The 24,756-nt window shown below is 29.2% G+C and overlaps 1 protein-coding gene across 1 annotated transcript in view; it reads left to right on the top strand.

Annotated features, from left to right (window-relative positions):
• The first annotated feature begins 5,596 nt into the window (after window positions 1-5,596).
• Window positions 5,597-24,756, top strand: part of LOC129958601 (uncharacterized) — a 32,612-nt gene continuing 13,452 nt past the window's right edge. The window contains exon 1 of the mRNA XM_056071189.1: window positions 5,597-5,867. Within this exon, the coding sequence (XP_055927164.1) occupies window positions 5,696-5,867 (172 nt within the window). The 5' untranslated portion in view covers window positions 5,597-5,695. The remainder of the gene's footprint in view (window positions 5,868-24,756) is intronic.

Here is a 24,756-nt window from a genome sequence, read left to right as displayed (position 1 = left end):
CGGAAATGCTCCTTGTCCGCTGCGTTTGTGAGCACTATAACCGTCATGGCCCTCTGATTACAGATGTGGTGTGAAATCTAAGAGAAATAGATGCTTCGCGTCGTATTCTAACCGTAGATCAAATTACGAAACCTTCTAGAAATGAACTTCGAGTAGCTTCAGAATGGAATGTAAATCTAACTGAACTTTTAAATAATAATAATGAAATGATACAGTCTACAAAAAATATTTAATCTTAATCAGCTTTTAACGCTCGATTTAGCTAAATTTGCATTTACATTTTTTTTAAAAAATTATTCAATTAAAGAAGCTTCATTTTTACAAATAAAAGCCACATTGCGCTTACTTTCAGGCATTGCGAAAATTGAATATTGCATTTAAACTTTTAAAGAAGAGGTTTTAAAGTTAGCAGTTGCAATATATATCGATCTTTTAAAGCTTTATTGACAAAAAAAAAAATAATATTTAATTAATTTGTTTGTTGCATTGTCTTAGTTTGGTGCTTTGTAATAGGAAATTACTTATACACTGTTACGAGATTTATTCCTTATAATATATTGTGTAGTTAAAATCGGAAGTTGTTATAACAAATCCCGTCAAATCTACTTATCTCTCTATATATAAATGGTGATATTTATTGATTTATTAGATTAAAGTTTGTTTCGAAGGATCAAAATAACTCTGAGGAACAGATCTCAATAAATGTTTGCTTTGGAACCTGATTATTATAACAATATTTGAATAATTATTTCAGCCCCCAAACTTTAAAACCGCCGCAATCTAAGGCGATTATGAAGAGTCTTGGTGGTCTAGTGGCAGAGTCTCCGTTTCAGGATCGGTAGGTTCGAGACAAGAAACTCATTTCAATTCGTGATTAACGTGGCATATCGTATTTGAGATCGAACCATAATATGATTTTTTTCTCGGTCACCAATGACATAGCAAGAATTAATTGCTCCCGTTGTAAAATATTATTTTTCGTTCTCTTGTTAAATTTAGTATTAAAAATGGCACTTAAACATTAATGACAAATATTCATAAGTCTAAAATACAGGGCTCTTATATATCCCTCCCCCGTCACTAGCTACTAATAAAGGAGGTAGAATCACACTGCTTCTTATTATTAGGGTTTTAGTTTACTTATGTTAACGTCCCGTTTTAAAGCAACTCTAGAGCTATTTTGGGACGTACCTCGTAATTTTGAACAGCGGTCAAATGACGAGAACGACGCCTGAGCTGACATCCCCTCCTCCGAGCTTCCGCACCACACCAGCGGTACGGCGTTTGGTTCAGACGGATTTATCGTTTACCACATTTGCTTACACGACGGTTCTTCGGTAGAATCGGGCCTCGAATTTGAAACCTTCCGGTTCCCAAATCCAGACCTTACCACAAGGCCACCGCGGTCCTTACCTTTTAGGGAAGACAGTGTACACTCTGGTGCTGTTCCTATCAACTGATCACGGTTCAAAACAGCAGCTTCAGTCACAAAACCGCCTTCACGTTGTTTTAAACTACAAGCTAATTAAAATAGACGTCAATATTAGACATGAGTGAGGTGGTCTGATTCTCTATCCCGCTAATTCGAAAAACCGTCATTGGAATTTGATAACAACAAAGCCTGAATAACCCATATAGAGGGCCCTTAGGTGATCGCAAATTGACTACTCCAACCTACCCTAAGGCACACGGAAAAAATGGAAGGAACTGTGGTTGAGTCCTAAGGGCCATCACCGGTCACGATACAACCCTTCCGGTGGGAAATACTTCCTGTCATCGACGAGAGACCCACCAGAGTAAAGAGAACCAACCACCATACCGGAAGCTTCTCATCCTCATTTTAGAGATGCCCTTAGGTGATGAAATTTTTTGAGGTAAAGATGAAAGGAGGAGATATTTACATTTACCAATATAGTAAACTCAGATTATTCGCTTAATTAGGATGCGTAATAACTGCTCATCTCTCTGCGTACTTCCCCTTAGCGAAGTACAACTGTCGAAAAGTGCTAGTCAAGGGATCTTGAAACGAACAGTACTTGTTTATTATCTGTCATCCAGTCTTCGGGTTCGGATCAATGATCTTCAAAGACAAGTATGTGTTACAAGATCATTGGGGGCTTTCAGATGGTTTTTAAGAATCATTATAGTGAGTGAAATTAGTGGAATCAAAGATGTGTTAAGCACAATAGGAACTTTTAGGCAAAGAAAAAGCCTTTCAAAATAACCTTTTTCATTCCGAAGAAAAAAAAATTCATTCTTTTTAATTTTATATCAATAAAAGCAAAATAACATATTAATTTTGATAGCATGTATTACAATAAACTGAAATAATAAAACATTTAATTGCTGGTCACCTTCAAGAAAAAGCTAGTTTCAGCATCTAGCACATAAAAGAATAGCTTAAAAGTTATTTCAAATAAAATGGTTTTAAAAAAGTGCGAAAGATTTCAAAAAGATTTCTTTTCTAAATACTCAGATTCAAAATTTGTTTTCTCTGACAAGATGCGAATGAGTCAGCTAGCTGAAAAGAAAATCGATCGTACTGGTTTGAAAATTAATTTGAAACATGAAGAAAATCCAAAATATATTGATTTGAAATTTATACAATACTTAATATTAATTTGAATATATTCGAGTACATTGTTCCTATGAATAAAATAAAAGTAGAAAATCAAACAGTCTTGATAATACTATAAAGTCACCCTTCCCCCCAAATGTATGTGACCCCTAAGACGTTGTTGCCTTCTTAATAAACCTGCTTTGAATAGAATACACGAAATCAAAATATTAATATATAGAATGGAATAATTTCATAATAAATCCATGTTTGTAACAAATAAAAAAAATGGCAAAAAATTCGCGGAGAAAATTTATTCTAACGTGATCAGTATTTGAAATACATTTTGGTAATTTTCTTATACGAATGTGATTTTCTAACTATACGAAAAATAAGTGACGAAATGAAATAAAACAGTTAAATTTTAACTATCAATCTAACATTTCCATCAAATGCGTGCACACGGCTCTTTAATTTATATAGTGATTTCTTTTCTCACCTACAAATATGACCAAATTAGCGAGATTTAATGTTAAAAAAAATGTTAACATTCCTGATTAATCAAGCACAAATTAATCTAGCAGACATACTTTTAACAATACATTACGATGATTTTTAATACTATGTTGGATAAGGGATTAATCAGAGACGCAGATGAAAGGTCATTTTTGAGTGAGCAAAGGTTTTGCAAATAAGGAAACAATAGCATTCTTATATAATTCATCAGAATTTTTATTTTATTCAACTTTAAACAGAAAAATAATTATTATATATAGTTCATTTACTATTTCAAAAAATGATTTTCCATGTGTGAGGAAAAAAACTTCTTGCTTGACTCTAGTATTTCAAAACTACTTTTGATTAATGAAGGGGGTTGGCCTGGGAATAGAGTAATAAACATTTAAATGCAGTCAAAATTTGTTAAAGTTTCCAATGAATAAATTTAAAAAATTAAAGAGAATTTGTTACACTTTGAAAATATATGCATTATCTTGGATCTATTGTTAAATTATACGTAACGTTTTATTTTATTTTGCGTCACATTATGAGGAACATAAAATTTTTCAAAGCAATTAAACAAAGTAGTAATTTTTTATAAATTCCTCAGAACGCTTTTGAAAATAAATGTAAAGAGAAAAAAATATTATCATCACTATAAATAATTTTTTCAGAAAATCTTATCACTTCAAAAAAATATAAATTTTTGACGCCCTATAATCCTATCGAATTAAATATTATTCATTTAGGTTACGGAAGAAACAGGATGAAATGATCACAATTTCGAGATCAATTCAATCGACGATCCACCATGTATACTGCCCTAATATATGTTAAATTTATCGTGAGTCAAGCCTACGTTGGTGGGAAAGTTTGAAAAGCAGACTGCTTATTGAGGTGTCTTGCCATCTCATTACTGCTCAAAATTACGAAGTGATTACGAAATTATAGCCAAAATTACGAAGTGATTACGAATTATTTGTGAAAGTTTCCAATGAATAAATTAAAAAAATTAAAGAGAATTTGTTACACTGAAAATATATGCATTATCTTGGATCTATTGTTAAATTATACGTAACGTTTTATTTTATTTTGCGTCACATTATGAGGAACATAAAATTTTTCAAAGCAATTAAACAAAGTAGTAATTTTTTATAAATTCCTCAGAACGCTTTTGAAAATAAATATAAAGAGAAAAAAATATTATCACCACTATAAATAATTTTTTCAGAAAATCTTATCACTTGAAAAAAATATAAATTTTTGACGCCCTATAATCCTATCGAATTAAATATTATTCATTTAGGTTACGGAAGAAACAGGATGAAATGATCACAATTTCGAGATCAATTCAATCGACGATCCACCATGTATACGGCCCTAATATATGTTAAATTTATCGTGAGTCAAGCCTACGTTGGTGGGGAAGTTTGAAAACCAGACTGCTTATTGAGGTGTCTTGCCATCTCACTACTGCTCAAAATTACGAAATTATAGCCTCAATACGATTCATCAAATGAAACAATTAATCATATTTTTTTATCTCCCGCGACACAGTTTTCTTTATTTTAGTTAAAATCAAGCTCCAGATCATAAATATGAATTATGTCGGTTAATTTTAAAATAAATCGGCATTCATTAACTTTAAAAATGATTTACTCGTGATATCTATGTTATTTCTCTTGAAATATTTTAATAATTCATCTTCTAATGTACTCTGATACCGGACTTAGGTTTCTAAATTCTCATCAGAATATTTTGAACAACATGCGCATACTTTTTGCAATCAAATAACATCACATCTATTTTTGTCATCAATTTTGCTTCTTAAAAGCACGGCCGGATAATAAACAAGCAAAGCAGGCAATTTCCTAGAAACCCCTAGGGCTTCAAAAAAAAAAAATTTTACGGTGTTTTCAGATAATTATAATAGTTAAGGATCATTGCACTTGAACTTTCTCAAATAAGATTGTGTAGTTTAAATTTTAAAACAAAATTTTAGCAAAACTACTAAATGCTTATATTTTGCAAATATTATATTGAGTTTATTTTTTCTTTCTGACAAGCATGCTGCTTTATAATTTAAAAACTTCCGATCCTATATTTAAAGAATATTTAAATTATGCTTAAAAAGTTTTATCTTTTTTTTGCTATTTTATTTATAATTATTTATAAATTTAAATTTTGATTTTTTTTTACTGGCGATGTACTGAAACTAATTTTTTGAAAATATTCCGAAATTATATATTTTGTTATTTCAGCTTTATATGGAGATTAAAATTTTAAAAAATATATTGATTTTGAAAGTTGGAAAGGTGAAGGGAGGGTGCCGAAACTTTAATTGCCTAAGGGTCCCTATATCTTTAATCCAACCGTGCTTTAAAGTACAATTTCACTTCATTTACATTTAAATCAATGAAGCCATAGTAAAGCACATGCTTCCTGTCAACTGCTTCGTTCTTGGGGAAGTTTTTAATCACACTCGATAGAGGGCAGTGCCGCAGCGCAGCAGTTGGGGCAAGGACATAGAGTTGTCCAAAGCGTTTTCTGCTAACATCTGTCTTTTAGTGTCAGACGGTAAGCCACACTGTTTGTGTGAGGCATTTGACGGTTTCATAACATTGGCTTTATAAAGTAGCCATGGTGAATCAAATGGAAGAATCTCCTGAAATGTCTGATTTACAGAGTACTGAAAGTATAGGGGAAGCTGCTATTATTTTGATTTCCATTGGATCTGTCTTAGTTATTCTGTGTGCTGCTTCCATCATCTATGGTCTTCGTCGGAGAAGACATATTTTAGCTTCGCTGGGAGGTAAGAAGAACCCTACATAATCTCTCACTTTTACTTAAACTGAAAATGAATTTCTTTTTCTTGTTTTTGTTATAAATGTGGTAAACGTATTATTGTTTTCTATAGGAACTGATTTTCTATAGGAACAGAAATGTAGCATACTGAACGATATGTGTGACAGTGTTGAACTGTTGTTTTAAATTTTTAAGTCCGGAAATATTTATAATACAAATAAAGTATTTAAATAGTTTGGGCGGATTTTTTTAGAGTAAATTTATCCGTTTTAACCTTATTTCTTGATTCATGTGTCTTTAATTGTTTTATTTGATAGATGTTTAATTATATAATTTATTTGTACCCTGTAAAGCATTTGATAAGTAGGTTTCAAGCCCTTTGATTCCATTTATATTTTGATCGTGGGCTTCGTTTTAAATTTCTGGCTGTTTGATCAACCAGTTATTCATTTCTAATCAAAACTAAGTACTTCAGCTTAGTGTTGTTGATTTGGAAGATTCCTGTTCCTTTCTTTTGATTTAAATTTTAAACATATTTTAAAAAAGCAAAGTAATAAATAAAACTTGGAGAAAGCTCAGTTTTCTGTAAGCTGAAAACTGATTGAATTGTGTATTTTCCATTGTAATAATTTTTCTATTCTCTGTTTTTATTTAAATCAATTTATTTTTATTCTAGTTAAAAAAACATACAAATCATACATTTATAATGGGAATTTCATATATGCTGTTTTAAAGAAATGATAGTTAAATATATAACTTTTAGCAAAAATCATAGCATAATATACAGCGGTTTACCTATTTTCCATGTTGTACCTGTCTCTTAAGAAACAATGTTTACTTTTAATATCTTTTTGATGTTTAATCTAAAATTCTACAGATTTTTAATATTTGTAATTATTACTTTTCATGTATAAACAGAATTAAGGTTTCACTTTTGTGCTATCAAAGATTTTTTTAAGGTTATTCCAATAATAAATAGCCATTATTCTAATTGATCTTTTTATCACTTCAACTTATTTTTCTTGTAAATTTTAGTTACATTTTTCTTATCCATGAAAAAGTTGTTTTTAAAGTTATTTGATTGCATATTGGAAGCTTTAATAGTAGAAAGTATTTTTTATAAAATCGAATAGAATTTTTAAGATTGAATTTTAGTCAATATTCTCTAATAAACTGCATGGTGATGCACTTTTTTAGCATGCTGTAGAATGTATATGAATGTGCTATAGCATGTTATAGAATGTATATGATTTTTTGTGACAAATTGCATATAAGCTTTTATCTGAAAATCATTAAACTTTAGTTTCTTTTAAGCTATCAAAATCTGCTTAAGAGTAATTTTAGGCAAAGTTTTTAGTACTGCTATAAATTTGTGTATATGACTTTTGATTAGCAGTACACTTTTAAATTATAAATTCCTTTTCAAAAATGTTCTATTTATCAAGAAACGATATATTTATAAATATAATTAATACTGTGCATACATGCTTTTTATAAGAAAAAAATTTGTGAAATCATAATGAATTAAAATTGAAAATAGCAAATAAAAGGAAATGTGTGAATTTCCTTTGAATTAATTTTTGAGATAGTCTAGGATTAAGATCATTATATGCATTTAAATCAGTAGTTTTGAAATAATAGCTGTTACATCAGATTACCATTTTCATTTTAAGTGCAAGAATTATCATTTTAATGTTATATTTAGTTAAAAATAAAGTCATAGTAATCCTATTAAATCTGTTTTATGCAAGTTTTGTTTTCAAAAAACATCATACATTTTCTAAAGGATTTTTCAGTTTTAAGTAGTATTTTCATGGATGATTAAATCTTTCCAAGCATCAAGTAACTTTTAAATTATTAAGTTAGTTCATTTCTTCCATCTATAAAATGAAGCAATTTGATTATCTGCTTTTTAATTCTTAGTTCATCTATAAGTTCATTTGTATGAAGATTTCTAATAGTTGAAGGTATAAAGATTAAGGAAAATTTAAAGAGATACTTAATTTTGAATGACTATTGATTATATAGTATTTATAATTATATAGTAGTTAATAAATCTTTTCTCATTTTTTCTACATTCATCTGGCAAATATACATATCCTTTTTTTAGTAAATAAAACTTGAGTCATCAATTTTGTTTCTGAAATGTTTCTTGCTAACATTTCTCTAAAAAGTGCAATTATTTATAGTATTTGTATTAACACTTTTAGTCATTCCATTTAATTGCACTATGTTGTAATATATTTTTCTACAGTTGTAGGCTTTTAAATCAAATAAAAAATGAAACAAAAAAAAATCTTTGATTTTAAACTTTTTATATAATTGTTTTATATAAACCTTTGGTACTTGTAAAGTACCTCTCAAACATAATTCTAGATGGTGTCTCATTTTGACATTACTTGATTTGATAGTCATAAAAAATCACAGAATTACAAGAAGCTACTTATTATTTTTTTGGAAAAATGCTTATTATTTTTTGGGATAATTCATCCCGGGTCATTTTATTTTTAAGACATAAAGTATTATAATGAGCACTTATATTTACATGAAAATTGTGCATATAATTCCAAGTTTTAATTCTTTTTCAGATTTAAAAAGGCATTTTTATTTTTTATTTTGACATCTTATTGTGAAAAATGTTTATGAACAAATTCAATTTGACTGGAACTTTCAAATAATAAAATTTAAAATTGGTATAGAATGCTAAACTATTGCTTCATATGAAACAACTCCTTCACTATTTAACACACATATTGAAATAAAATATCAGGAATATATTGGATGCAATTCCGTAATAAACCTATGATACACAATTTAAGTATAAGTTAAAAATTTTGCTGAAAATTATGTATGTGTAATATTTTCAATTTATTCTTGTGCTTAAAATAACTATTTTCTAATCAGGTGAATTCAAATTTTAACTTCTGAATAGCACATTTCATTTCTTATTATCTTCTGTCTGGGTGTGTACAAAATAAATGTATCGTCTAAATTAAAGGAAAACTCCATTCAGATGCTATGTAAATTCTGAATGCATTTCCTTACTTTCTTTTTCTTGCATTCTGCCGTGCTATTGAGAATATATCTTTGCTTAGGCATGAATTTAACATAGGAATTTTAATGTCTCTTTCTAAAAAAATCATAAAAACTGTAAAAAGCGCATTTAAAGAACTTATTGCCTGCTTCTTTTCTAGAAAATGTAGTTATATTCATTTCACTATGATTATGATCCCTCCGTAATCAATACATTTTCAATTAAAATTAAGTTTCCAATGCTTATTCTTTCTTAAAATGATCCAAAACCCTATTTAATTAATTCACAAGATGAAAATTTATTGTTCATTGGTATATCTTGTGAATTGAATTGTTATATAGATATACTAAATCTTACTTTCCTTTTGTTCTGCAGGGGTGTTTGTGCTCCGGGGAAACCCCGGAATTCCGGGGATTTTGAACTTCGATACCCGGAAATTCCGGGGATCGTCGTTCAAAAGGAAGTAGGAATAATAATGAATTATTTATTTTGATCTGGGTAATTTTGTTTGCTTTGAAAGCAGAAAACGCAAGGTCAGTGTGTGTGGTGAAAACTCTTCCTTTCTTTCTCCAAAGGCAGTGATAAATGCGTGAAAAGGGGGGGAAAACTTCTTTTTTGTTCTTTCCTTATTGCGAGTTATGACTCATTCCCCCGGTTCTCGGACATTCTCTTCTGGATTCTTTTCGGCAAGTAGGCGCGGCAGAAAAAAAAAGGGCGAGACTTCGTTCGACCAGATGTGCGATCACGTGACCTGGGTTCAAAGGTCTTAATTTTGCAAAACTAATGGTTATTAATTTTGCAAAAAAAGTATTTCATTGAACTTTTATAATTAGGTCATTCAATACTTCATAATTGTAATTTTTCATTTCTCCCCCCCCCCTTCTCGAAACTCCAAAATGTCGGTTGTAAGTCGTTGTAAAAGTTTCAGGGGATTTTTTGGAGTCCCACAAACACCCCTGGTTCTGATAAGGTTATTAATTCATAAACTTCATCTTTATTAGCACTTTCATTTTTAACGGTTAAGCCTTGAAAAAATACATAAACATTGTCAAGAATTTAAAAAAATTTTAGAAAAAGGGAAAACATTCTTCTTTTATCGCCATTTGCATCAACATCAACCTTGTTGCTCGAATGAAAAAACTAAATGTGCTGAATTACTGTGAATATTAATATGATTTCCCCCTGGAAATCCCCCTTTGCTTTCCGCCCAAGGAAGACATGATTTCGCCGCAGTTGTCAATGAATCCATAAAAGTTGTTTGTTTACATTTTGTTATTTTTGCAACTGTGTCAGTGATCGTTTTCAGCTAGCGTAACGAATATCCTCGTTATATGCAATACAGTTTGTCGCGATTGTAAACGAATCGAAGCGTGAAGTCAAGATACTTTCGATTGTTGGAAGAAAGAATTTTGCTCCCATTCGTGATATCTGGGTCAGCATTGCCTTGTGGCCATTGTGCGAGTGTGTACAAGAATAATTGCTCTGCCTTGGAGATTTCTCCATTCTATCTTCCGTAATAATTCCAGGAAGTTAACTTGTTGGCTTTATTATCTGGACGGACGATGGACTCGAATAAGGCGCATAGCAGTCGCCGTAGGGTGAAAGATGCCTATTTTTTGCCAGTCGCTGTTTCTTTTGACAAAAGGTTAGCCCAAGGATACCATCTGTGGGGAATTGTAAAAGAAATAAAGCGGGACAGTGCTTTAGAGTGGACTGACCCTGTTATTGAAAGCGATTTGGCTAAAAGTGTTTTTCTTTTCTTTTGTTAAAAAAAAGTTTATTATTATTTTTTTTATATTGGGATTTAAGTTTTCGCTTTTCTTTGTTAATCCTTCTTTTCTTAATTATTGAAATAATTTATATGATCGAGATTTTGTTTGTTTTGTTTCTACATTAAAATTTAATCCAAAATATATATACTGTCATCATATGCCGCGCCATAATAAGATCGTTTTTATTTAATCTGTAATGGAACTTATGAGGATGAGTTCTCGCTTAAAGTTCATAAACAAAATAATTTAAACAAAAAGAAAGTAGAAAGAGTTATAATTTTATCGTCGAACTTTTAAGAAAGCTAAAATTTATATTCCTAAACTCTCTGAAATATCGCTTTTATAGTTTTAAATTGTGGATAATATTTCTAATCTTAAAAAACCAGACTGTATTTATCAAAGGCAGTACTTGTATTGACATTTTAAGCAGTGTTTCTTAAAATACGCTTGGCAGAAAAAGTCTGTGTACAAACACTTAGTAAATATTCAAGAAGAAGAAAAAGCATATTGTAATGATAATGTTAATTTCATATTTATTCATTTATTCTTCACACATTTCATTATATTTTAATATCAATTTCAGAAATGTAACGCACATTTTTTTTTTAATTAATCAAACTTAAAATTTACAAGAACAGCTACCAGAAAAAGTTTCCGTTCACATAAACTGTAAATTAAACTTTAGTAGCCTGTTGAATAATTCTTACATCTTTACACGGCCATTCAGCTTAGGTGGATGTCTAGTACGTAATTTTAATATTTTGATTTTCATGAATTTTAATTGAGCTTTGTCGGAAGAACTCATTCCTTTATCCTATCTTGCCAATTTCCCGAAGAGTTTTTTGCTTTCATTCCTTAGTTTTAAGATAATCTTTCTTTCCTCCTTTCCTCGGGAATACCTTTTTTTTTTTATCTCAAATACATTTTAACTCAATTTGTCTTCCAACCCCCCCCCCAAAAAAAAACAGCATGTTAACTTACCTGCATTAGTGTTTGCAAAAAAAAAAAAAAAAAAATGCTAATATCCTTTTATAACATTTGTACGCAAATCGTTTCTGGTAGCAATTCTTGTAATTTTTAAGCATAATTAATTTAAAAAAAGCACTGAAATTGTTATGAAAACAGTGAATTAAACTCTTCACTGTATTAAAATATAGTGAATTGTGTGAAGAATATAATAAATAAAAATAAAATTGTTACCATTATAATATGCTTTTTTTTTTTTTTTTTTTTACTCTTGAATATTTGTTGTGTATTTGTAAGCCGACTTTTCTTGCAAGTGTATGTGTAGAGATCTAAATTTCGAAAAAATGTGGGTATCCCACAAAAAAAAAAAAGTTTTATGTCTGGTTTTTGGATTTTAGTAAGTAAATATATTTATGAAATGTATTAAATTTATTGTGTTTCTTTAAAATTTATCAGGGAAAATTCTTTTAAAATTTTGATAGTCATTTACCGTTCTCTTGGAATAATTAATTCCCGAGTTGAAAGAGCTGAAACTTTCTTAAACTTTTGACATTGGTCTTCATATACAGATATTCGAAGAGTAATAGCAGAGAATAAATAGCTTTTAATACTTTTGACACATAATAGTTTTTGCGGTCTTTTTATGTATTACGTGCAATGCAAGGGATAAGGACAGCTTTTGTTAAAATTTAGCGGTGATTTTAATTATATATATATATATATATATATATATATATATATATATATATATATATGATATTTTAAAATCTAATTTAAACAGTTAATCTCTTAATTTTTAGCTCAGTTTAGCCCATATTAACTTCATTCTAAAATATTCTCTTATTTCCTGATCCCATTCCACTTTTTCTATCTAATTAATTCAACGTTCCCATACTCCGAGTGAAGGGATAAAATAGTGCTGATATAAACAAATTCCACTAAAAGTTCCTTGTGTTTCCCTTGCTTATGATTGACAATTAGAAATCTCTATTAAAATCACACAGTATATATTCACAGGGATAAAATTTTCATGAGCTTTCCCTCATTTCGCTCTGTTTCTTTCTGTGTTGTGTGTGTGCTCGTCGCTTCTGCTTGTGCATAATGCGTGCCTCCCCGGGATGAAATAAAACGACGTCAACAAATGGAAAGTCTCTTCACTGTCTTCGAAACTACCTTCTGCTTTAAAAATCATGCTTACATACATAATATTATAATTGAGATGATGTTAGCATGATTTCTTCCTTAATCAGTTCCTCCGCTGTTACGAATTTGCAGCATACGTGATTCGAATAATTGTGGGGTTTTTTTATAAGCTAAAGTTAAATTGTTTGTAGACATTATAATTTGATGCGAAGGCTCTTAGTTGAATTAATACGACAAACCATTTTCAAAATTTTAATATCGTCTAATTAGATAACAGAAAAATATAGTTAAGCCAATAAAAATATGCTAAGCGTTTAACTTTACACTGTGGTACATCATTATACAATTCAGTTTGCAGTATCAATAAATTGATTTTCAAGTCTTTATTTCAATGATATATCGTCATTTTCTGTGAGAATTAGTCAGTAATCTTTTTTATTAATGATGAGTATAAAGAGTTAATTCTAAAAATTAAAGTAAGATTTTTAAATTCTATATTAATTTTGCCGAACTTTAAATGCAGCAAATAATTCATTTTATCCGAATTTGTATTGATATAAATTGCACATGCTTATGTTATTTTAATCGCAAGTCTTTCCTAGAAATGGATTTTCTTATCCTAAAAGATCCCTAAAGTTAATAATCTATACAAGAAATTTCATCAAACTGTTATAAATTGAAAAGGTTAATCGCATTCCTTTTCGCCGAATCTAAATGCAACTTTGAAATATTTTATAAATCGAAACAAGAAATCTGTTTATCGGAGTATTGCTAGTATTATCATTTTTTTTATCGATTATTCATTCTTGGATATCCAATCATTTTTAATCGGGTTCTTATCACTGTTAAATTATTTTCATTTTCTAAGAAATGTTACATGTAGCTGTTCTAAAAACGCATTATTTTTTCATAGCAGTGCAACATACTATTTCATTTTAAATCGTTTTAAAAAAATTGTTCTTCTTTTCTACACCGATTTTAGCATCTTTAAAACAGCAACGGAAGAACACAGCTTGAAAGGTGCTAGGTTTGGTTAACGAGCTGATTTAATAGCATAACTTTCGCTCACAAGCCAATTTGATGTGAGCGAAAATTTATTCGTATATAATTAGTATATACGGCATATTTTCAGGTAATTAACCTCCTTAAACTACCGCATCTCTATGCACGGTTGAAGTATCGAAAATCACATTTCAAACAACATGGCTTTGTGAAATACATTTTCACTCGAACACATTTTGAAAATTGGAAAAAATTCCTTAAAAATTCTGAGTAACTGGGGCATTTTAAGGTAGCTAAGAATTTCTAGTGAAATAAATATTAAAAAATAAAAACTTTTTTTTTTTTTGTAAGAATAATATTTAGCTTATGCCAGTACAATTCAAGAAACAATAAAAGTTTAATACTTTACTCTAAAAAAGCATAAAGAAAGCTACTGATTTAGACAATCAGTTGTAGTTATGCAAGGTATTCCGATGAATGCCGACAACTTTTAACCTTTTTCACTCGGCTGGTGACTCTCACTCACCATTCAAGAGACGGTGCATCAATTTAATGTTTTATTTGTTTATTTTTCAATTTTGATTTTTAAAAACGTCTGCAGAATGTTAAAAAGATGTAGATTAATTTTTCAAAGAAATTCGACTTAAAACAATTATGTATATTTATTTTTCAGAGCAATAAACAAATCTTTGTATTAGGTAAATAATTATGTATCGAATTACTTTACTGAATACAAAGGGTTAAATGGACGTCTGGCATACTAAAGCTAATCGCTTTAGTAAAGCAAATGTTGTGTGCGAAGGCGTCGGTTTATCGATAGTTATTAGATCAATCCAGGATTATTTCTGTCAAAGGCTTAACGAAGGTAAAGTAGAGTTGTACAGCTATCTTGATTTGACAAACATTGATTTAATATATAGCTAGCTAAGAGAAACAATACTTTAGTAGTTACTAACGAAATATCTATTTTCATATAACTTTGGATGCAAATAGTTCATGCTGGAACGCTCGACTCTTTAAAAACAATCTCAGTACAAAAGCAACTCTTCTCGCCCTGTTGTATTCTGTCGCATACATTTACTGTATTTCTGCCATCCTAGGATATATGTACAACTCTATCCTAGTTTCGTTCATTTCAGACCAAGTGGTGAACCTCCAGTATGTACATAGCATGTTTCGCCTATATGTTTCTACCCAAAAGTTATTTGTTTTGATATGTTAGCCGGACCCCTCTCAAACCACTATGTACTTTCTAAATGAGTTCATTTTATTTAGAGAAATATAAAGCTTAAGAGAGAAGAATATTTAATTCCCTTGTACAAGTAAGCTTCTGGCTTAAAAACAATCAATCTAAAATAACAGGATTTTTTTACAAAATTTTATAAAAAACAAAATGTCCCTGAAGAAAAAGAGATAGAATAAAGGTATCTTGTCAGATGAGAAAATATCCTTATATAACCGTTCTTAATAGTAATGACGGACAAAACATTATTTAATGCATATTAATGGTCCACATTTTTGGTGAAAATTACTTTAATTAAGGTAAAGTGAGATTCAAAAAAAGTGAATGTTTGTTTTATATAAAAAAAGTTTTATTTCAAATATATTATTTGACTTATAAAGTAAATAAACAGAATTAAGCACATAATCAACAATTTAAGAACACTTATTTAAAATGCAACAAAAAAAAATTCAACTTAAGTAGAAGTGCAGCCAGTTTACGTTAAATAAAAGTAAACAGGCAAACACTAAAAAAAAAAAAGTTGCAATTAATATTTCGTTTGCTTTTCTTTAAATTTTATTGCTGCCTTTAATAATATTCTAATGTACCTACCATTATTTTTAAAAAATTTCTAGTTCATATGTGTTCGAGTTTTCTTTTTATTATTATTGGTTTAAGGTAATTTTTAACTGTATCTAAAGGAACCGAAAGAAAGAACTGATATATTTTCAAACGATGGCAAATGATCAAAGCACGGGGGCAGTCAATCAAGGTGGTGTAAAAACTAAGTTTGTATAAATTATTATATTAAAAATTTTATGCATGAAAATATTCACATTTCGAGCAACGTCGGCTATATCAATTTATGTTTCATAAAGTTCTTACTTGCCTGTTGTGTATACCTTTGGCTACAAAATAAAACCATCTGATTGTATTAAAGCAGTGCATAAACAGATTAAGACAACGAAGAGTAATTTACCATTTGGTTCACCGACTTTGAGCTCAGAATTACAAGTTATGAACATTTTACATTTTTTTTTTTTCAAACCTATTTATTATCGAAATCTGTTTAAATTACAAGCTTCGAAACTTATTTTTCTTAATGCTGTCGCTTACTCTAAAAATTTTTTTTCAAAAACTAGGCTGTTGCAAATCTACGGAGCAATGTGAAACTTTAAAATTTTATGCCATGTCTTTTTTTTTCATTTATTTTTTATTATTATTTTTTTCCCCTTCCCTATAGACAAGCTTTCCCTAAAGAATAAAATTTAGCATTTCATTTGTCTTGTAATACTGAGATTCGTATTCGTGACTTGTGACAAAACCGGGTCTGCGTATTTGCAGTTGTTTCAGTTCGTGTTTTATTGTGTCTGGCATGGTGGTATGATAGCACTAGACTATCGAACTCGGCTCACACATTCTAAACGTGTTCTATTGTATTTCGATCTAGTGACCGATTTGATAAATGTCATTTGTGTTAGACACAACAAAGCAATCATGTTCGCACTAGTTCCGTTTCAGTTATATGGATCGCTATCAGTCTTACGAATTTAATAAGTGGTCAATTGAAACTCAAATTGTATATCAGCGTAATTTAATGCAAGTCATTCTTTTTCCTTTCAAATTATAGATCATTTTCAAGTTATTATTATTATTTTATTTATTTATTTATTTTAATTTTACTGAATTAGACTGGGAATATTTAATTTCTGCACGTGAATAGACATTTTTAAAAAAAAGTCATCAAAAGCGAAGGTGATGGCATAGATAAAAATAATAACAAAATCATATGTCCGTTTTTATGATCGGATAATCTTGATATAGCATTCATATCCTTTGCTAGACGGTTTGTGTGGGATTGGCGTATTGAAATCATTCATATCTAACATTTTCGAACCGAAGGTGTGTTGAATTTTTGAAGAATGACTGCAGTCCTTCACCTGATAACAAATCGTTAATCTGCTTCAGATCTCGATTTAATTAAATAAATAAAACAATTACCGAAGCAAAGCGACTTGAATATTCTTCCAAGAATTAAAGTTGTGTCCAGAAGAAACTGTATAACAGTTTATTATTCTCACTAGTAATTTTCATCTCAAATTATTAGAAAGTGCGATTTAGAATTCTATGTAATATATTTTTGTATTTTTTTCGTATATTATTAAATTGTTATGCAACCGGATAAAGCTTAAATTGTGGAAGAAATAAGCTTTATACTGTTCAAACCGAGTCAAAATATCTTCAAACCGAAATGCTTTTCTTAACAATTAAATAGTTTTAATTTTCAAAAAACTATTGATATCCATATAAATATCCAGTCTAACGAAATAATAATTAAATTTGCGAACAGTGGCACTTACTCGGTCAGTAGGAAAAGGGAAAAAATTCGAAAAGCGGCCTCTGCAAAACATCAAGGTCCTGATATCTCTTTAATCATAGCCGCTCTGACAGACATGTCTTTTTTTGTTTGTTTGTTTGTTTGTTTTTCTTTGCCTTAGGTCTTATTGTTGAATTAAGAGTAAAAGAAGTAGAATGATAATTTGAAGTCTGGTATAAGCACAAATTAAAAACTCGTTCGTCAAATATTATTTCATTCTTTCATACTTCTTGTTTTGTTTCAGTTTAAATATTTAGTCGTATATTCACTTCCCTTTTTTAATATTTTTGAATAAACAAACGCATAGTTTAAGAAACCGCTTCCTTTTTACATATTTTAAAAAGACCTGTTTAATATTTGCTTCCTTCATAAGTTATCAATTCTTATTTCTATTATTTACGTAATATAGGGAACTAACTACATAACATTTGATAACTTTTTTCACTTGATTTTTTGATTTATGCTAAATAAAAAAAAGCAATAGCATTATTAATGGTATTTTTTCAGTAACTTCTTTTTTCTTCAAAATATTGATATTAAGAGATTTAAATAACAAATGCAAACACGTGAAAGCTTAGTAGATTTCACTTCCTGAAAGATAGCCTTTGAAATTAACCATGCGTAAAATGTTCACGGTTCATTTATAGAAAGTAATTATTTATCTGATCCTGAATGAAATTCTTGACATATTTTCTCCGCATAATTATTAAAAATTATGCAATGAATTAATCCAAAATATTTTTCCTGTTTAAAATTTACATTATAAGCTAAGCTATAAATAATTAATTACAGCAACGAATATTCTTATTTTTGTTCCGACATATATAACCATAATTTTGTTACTTAAATAAAGTTGAAATTTTTGCTTATATTGCGATAATGTATCCATTTCAGTTTCGATTCTTAATATTTCCATTATCCAATTTCGCATAACATTTCGGATTACATTCTTAACTATTATCTTTGACTCAAATCTATTAAGGTTTAATTAAATAATTCTTTGGAATGCAAATATTAATGTTTTTAGCATAGCTTTATCAATTAAATTATCGCCGTTGCTTTAGATATCACTATACTCTCATGGTTTTGTACTTTTGACTGTGTAAACTCCCAATTATGTACAGTAGTGGCCAAAATTGTGGACACTATTAGGGAAAATTTATTTTTGAGATTTGATAACTCATAAAAGCAATTTGATGAAAAGAAATACCATAGACACTATATCACTTTCAATATAATTGAATTAGGAATTTAATGAAATAATTTTATGATAGATATTTGTATTGTAACAGGAGTTTTTAAGGAGCAATAGGAAATGTAAAAATAATGAAATATTCAAAAATTCTCATTTATGGTATTTTATACGTAGTTGGGTAACTTTTATCATTAAGGCCTTGCATTTCCTTCCCGTGAAATTCACCAGTTCTTTTGTGAAGTTCCAATGCAGTTCTTCAACTTTTATAATGCGATACCATGATTAAAATATTGCTTAATTTAATTGGATATTATTCTTGGATTGCTTTTGTGCGACAAGTTTCTTTAGTCCGATTCATAAATTTTCGAATGAGTGAAGGTTTGAACTATTCCCAGGCTATTCCAGTAATGAAATGCGATTGTTTTGAAGCCAGTTTTAACATACATTTGCAACATGGCAAAAAGCTGAATCCTGATGAAGTATAAATTTTCATTATGTGGGGAAAATTGGAATGTGGAAGGCGACAGTTTAAGAAGGAATATTCCATTTATGTATTTTGGTCCATGAATATTCTCATTAATCACACATTCTGACCATGGATTTTGCCGACATACAACCTCATATCTTAACACTAATTGGGTGTGTAATAATAGGTGTAATACAATCAGAATGGAAATATTCTCTTATTCTACTTATGTATTTTAGTAGAAGAATACCAAATAGTGAGATTTTATTCTCATCATTTCAAATCACAATATCTCATTGTTCTGTTATCCAGTTAATTTGGGTTTTTCCCCAATTTATCTTTTCACAATTCGTTTCGGATTTTAAAATGGTTTTTTTTTTTTTTTTTAATGTAGAATTCTTGCATTCAAACCAGATTCTTCGCATCTGAGTCAAACGGCCCTCACACGCAACCTCGCCTTGCCTAGCCCATTTCACTTTGTATACTCCCAAATGACTTTCTTCTTTTATCTAGGCTTAGTATTTTTTTAAAAAAATTATTCTATCATTATTTGGTGTGTTGTGCACCTTTTCTTGCCTTTTATCAATTTCGTTTTTTTTAATGACCGTATTTCCTTATACTTCAAAAATTTAGAAATACCGCCTTTAATTAATTTGATTTACACCAATTTTATTTTCTAATTTTATCATAACTAAAGCATGCAATTGTAAGACTTTATATCGCTTATTTGGAAGACTAGCCTACTCTTCGTGCTTTTTTACGTTTTGAAATTTTACAAAATGGAAGAATACAAAAAAAGAGTGATCAACTTGATAGCAAGCACCAAAAAACACCCTCCTCTCAGCTCCAAAACATGTCATCAATTGCTAACTTCTACTGATATCAAGATGCCAATTTATTGACTCTAAATATTCACCCTCATCGATTATGTTTTCGACTTATGTGGAAGTTGATAGTAAAAAGTTTTAAAAAAATTATGCAACGGGGTCCGTATAAAGATTTAACAGCTCTAATTAATAAAATGATTCTCTTTCATTCATCTATATACACATAAAGTTTCATGCTTCTGTCTTCAAAATATGCAGAGATATGCTTAATTTAAAATTTAGAGGGACTTTCATAAATTTAGATGGAACATATATTATCTTCAGATTTCGATATAAACATTATTACATTGAATATTATTAAATGTTTTAGATATCGCAGAAAAATAGTGGAATATCAAAAAAAAAAAATTCTTTTCTTGAAATTTAGTGTGTGATATTAAGCTTTTCAAAAGAATGACATATTTTGGTAACGGGAAACTTTTTGAAATGTTGATGATTTATATTGTACGTAATTGTAATGCTAGGCCTAGTTGCAGAATAATATTTATGTAATTTCTCGAATTTCCAACATCGTTCTAGAAAATGTATTTATAGAATGGTTTAGCAATTGCAAATTACGAATTCTTACTTTCCCTGGAAGGACAAGGACTTTTATATAAAATATACGAGTGATACAGAAACTGACATTTTAGCTTATTACTTTTTAAGTTCTTTTTTCCACTTCCCTCTTCATACACAAACCAGAGGCGGCAAATAGCAGGGGGGCAATTGCCCCCCTGTCGGCAGCGTCCTGCCCCCCCGTCGGCGAGAAATTCAGAGTTTCGTCAGTAAAAGTGTTTACCACTTCAGGATGGTTGTAGAGACATGCGTATTATCGAATATGATTATTTAAACAGCCTTGAAGTTAATATATTGTAAACAGTCGAAATATCCAAGTAACGGTTAAGGTATTTTGACTATATTTGGCAAAATAATCGATAGGGTGATATGTCGTTAATATGATGCATTTTCCAAATTATGTGGCTTCATTATAAATTACTGAAGTAAGTAAATTGTGCAATTGCAAACTAAGTTTATTTACTGTAAAATATCTGTTTTCTTTTACAATCTAATTTATCAAGCTAAAATTATTACACTAAAGAGGTATTATCGATTACATTACAACTGGCGAAAAAAAATTATTTGTTGTATGGTAGTTTTTTAGCTACACTAAAAGAGTTTAACCAAGTATGCACTAAATTTGTTAAATAAATTACTTCTTAAATTATTCAATATCTGCATTCAATAGTATGGCTATGTAATCGGGGAACGTATCTTTTTATTTATTTATTTTTTGTCTTTCAATTACTATTCGCAGCAAAAACTATATGATTTCAGATGTTTCTAAATTTTTAATAGACTTTATATAAAGATGTCTTGATAAAATGATGATTAAAATTGTTATTCATAGAATATTCATATATAACACATTAACCCCTTGACATACGAATTTAATTAACTTCCTAATTAGATGGCAGATCTTACTTGGGATAATTATTGTTATTTTAATCCCTAGAATAATATAAGGGCATTTGAGGTAATGATGCGTTTTCAAGTGATTTTTGCATTTAAAATTACTTAATACTTTTCCTTAATTGCAGATTTAAGGTTAAAAATTTAGTAATTCCGTTGCGAATCAGACTCGTCATTGTATGCGAAGGGGTTAAGAAAAACCAATGCATGCAATAGAGGGGATAAAACTCACTTTGGGGGAGGAAAATATTAGCTTGCAATAACTTTGAATTAAAAAAGTAAACCATAAGAACGCATGCCTAAAAATGATGATAGGGGAATTCATATTCAAGATCTAATTGTTTCTTAATAAAATTCACTGGTATTTTAAGCCTAAATATATATTGAAAAATAAATACATGGGGGATCTAATGTTTAAGTAGAACATTTTCGAAGAGAATATTTTTCATATCTTACATAAAATAGTAAGTTTGTACATATATTTAGAAAATGTTTTCCCCAGTATTCTTAAGAAAAGACATCATTGTATCTTTTTCGCATTCTATATTGAAATTTTTTGTTGTATTAAATGTAATTTGTTGTATTTTTGTTGTGCACTAAAATCCTCGGGTTCGAAACATATTTGAATTCCTGCTCATTGCTACAAATATTTTAGGTAGGGGGAACTACGCTGAAAAATCGAGTTTTGGTGAAAACATGGAATATTTTTTATTTATTATTTTAGATTTCTGAAAAAAGTTTCTTTTATAAAACTTTTTCTTTGAACATTTATTTTATATAGCTCCTGATATAAAATAAGAGCACTTGTTTATTTAGCATGACACTTCATTCTGGCGCAATCTGTGTTTCTATCTATATACTACAATCTAGAAAGGAATGTAATATATTTTTTCTAATTTTAGATCTGAGAGAAATTAAATCTCAACAGTCTCATAAACTAATGGCTCAAATATTGACAATATTTTTTTTATGGTCATTAAAAGAAACTGGGAACATTTTTTTTTTACAAATTCCTTTTTAAAGTTTTAACAATGAAAAAAAGGATCAGCATCTGAATAAAAAAAAAAGTTAAATTATACTTTATTTTCTTTAATTAAATGTAAAATTAATTATTATGAGTTATTTTGAAGCCAAATGAGAGATACTGTGCTTGCCCCCCCCCCCTGTCGGCTTTGTCTTACCTCCCCGTCGGCAAATCTCTGCCGCCGCCTCTGACAGAAACTCACTACATCTCATCCCGATGGATGTCGTTTTGTTGAATTTCAATCAAACATAATATTTTTAGAGTTTGACTGACTAATGCAACTGATAAGCTTTACGTCATTTGCAATTCGAGAACTTTCGATAACTGGCTGCGTTTGTATTATTTTGAACTGTGACACTTTGAATAATTATTTCATAAACAATAACATACATCAAAGTGTTTGTATATTTTTAAAAAGCGTATAAATCTTGAATGAATAATAGATCCCAAAATATATTTTGGGACATGTTATGTAGGGATAAATATTTACGGACGAAGGTGACTTCACAAAGTATTACTTATAACAATTTATTTTCAAATATTGATAAAAAAAGAAATTAAAGATATGTAAAAGCATTAAAACTTTTTATTTTAGTAAATAAATAATTTATGTGAATAAATATATCTAGAAAATATTGAACCGTGAGTATTGACGATTTTATTTTAACAAAATTCCTAATACGAAATTAATACTAAATAATAATGAAATAATTTAAAGACTCAAAATTTTGATAATAAAGGAATTCAAACTCATATAACAAATTCTATTTTATTTTATTTTATTTTATTTAAGCATGATAATATCAAACTTAAAAGAATAAATAAATAAATAAAAAATAAAAAAATTATGAATTATTATCTTATATGTTAACGGCAATCTATGAAGCTGAGGCATTCAACAGATACCTAGACATTTTCTGGTTAAGTATGAAATATGACAATGATTGTACACTTTCCCCTAGGCACTCTGAATTTATATGCATATCGTATACTGCACAAGATGGCAACATACACTTCATATTTATAGATTTAAAACGTTAGTTTCGTAATCCATTGAATAAAGGCTTTATCACAATGATGCTCTAGTTGAGAGAAATATGGCTTTATTATAAAATGCTTTTTTTAATCTCCTTTCAAGAATTTTAGTGATAATGTTTCTTCAAAATCCTGGTTATAGCGAAATTGTTTTATTCTTTAAAAATGCTGGAGCTGCGAAATCATATCGAATGAGGGTGGGGGGGGGATCTTTTGAAGTCTCTTCTATTGAAAATCCGATATTTACAATAAACGACTATGGCATCTGCTCTCTTCCCCCCAAGCGCGAGATTTCCCAAACAGCTGCCAGGATATGCTTTTTTCGTAACAGCTGCTTTAGGAGATACTCCTTGCAGTGTTAACTTGATTGAATTTAGCAGGAGCATTATTTTTACTGGATTGTAATGACATGTTTTTTTACTATTCCTAACAGTACATATGTTCGTGTGTATAATATTGCCATGTAGTGTAAAAAGCAAATATAATGTTTGTATTACATTTTAAAGCTTTAAATAGCCGATCATTTCCTTTTTTAAAATGTCTGGTTACTATTTTTTTATTGATTGTAGTTTTCCATCTTACTGCATTTATTTTTGTTATTTCAAAATATTTAAAATAAGTTTTGTAAGAACTTCTCCTTATTTGTACTACAGATTTGCTTTCCTATTTTCCTAAATTTGCTTTACTAATATTCCCCCAAGTCAACCTTCAATCATAACTCTGTGAAATTCGAGATATAACTTAATTTTCAAGGCCGTAATTATTGTCGGTGTAGTGCCCCAGAACCTCAACTTTAGAGAGCTCCTGAGTGCGGAGGAAAAATATCTTGATTTTTTATGTTAAAGATTTTATTGTTAATGACTGAAAGAGATAAACTTCGCTTTATTTATATTTCCTTTTTTCAAGACGAGCAAAAAAAAAAAAAAAAAAATGCATTCGAATTCATTTATGAATGGCTAATCAAATAAAACGACATTAAATAACTTCAAATATCATATTTCTTTTTAACTTCATAGAATTAAACAGGAATTAAATAGAAGCACACATCAATGAGATATTTATTGAAAAGTTATTCATTCGATTAAAAAGTATAAAGTTATTTCAGTTATTAAAAAAGTGATCAACCATAACTAGAAAAAAAGGATAAGTTTTTAAGAAATATAGTGTGGGTCATTATCATCTGTTGCCCCGAGGCCCCCAAGTTCCTAGTTACGGCCCTATTAATCATATATGAATAATACGATTCTTTGTACTTATAATAATCTTAGTCCCTTTTGGGAACTTTCTAATAATCTTTGATTTTTTTGGAATAATGATTCTT

The sequence above is a fragment of the Argiope bruennichi genome, chromosome X1 (assembly GCF_947563725.1).
Source record: "Argiope bruennichi chromosome X1, qqArgBrue1.1, whole genome shotgun sequence".
In the NCBI taxonomy this organism is placed as follows: Eukaryota; Metazoa; Arthropoda; class Arachnida; order Araneae; family Araneidae; genus Argiope; species Argiope bruennichi.
Note: the sequence above shows the minus strand (reverse complement) of the source record. Positions and strands in the feature narration are given on the sequence as shown.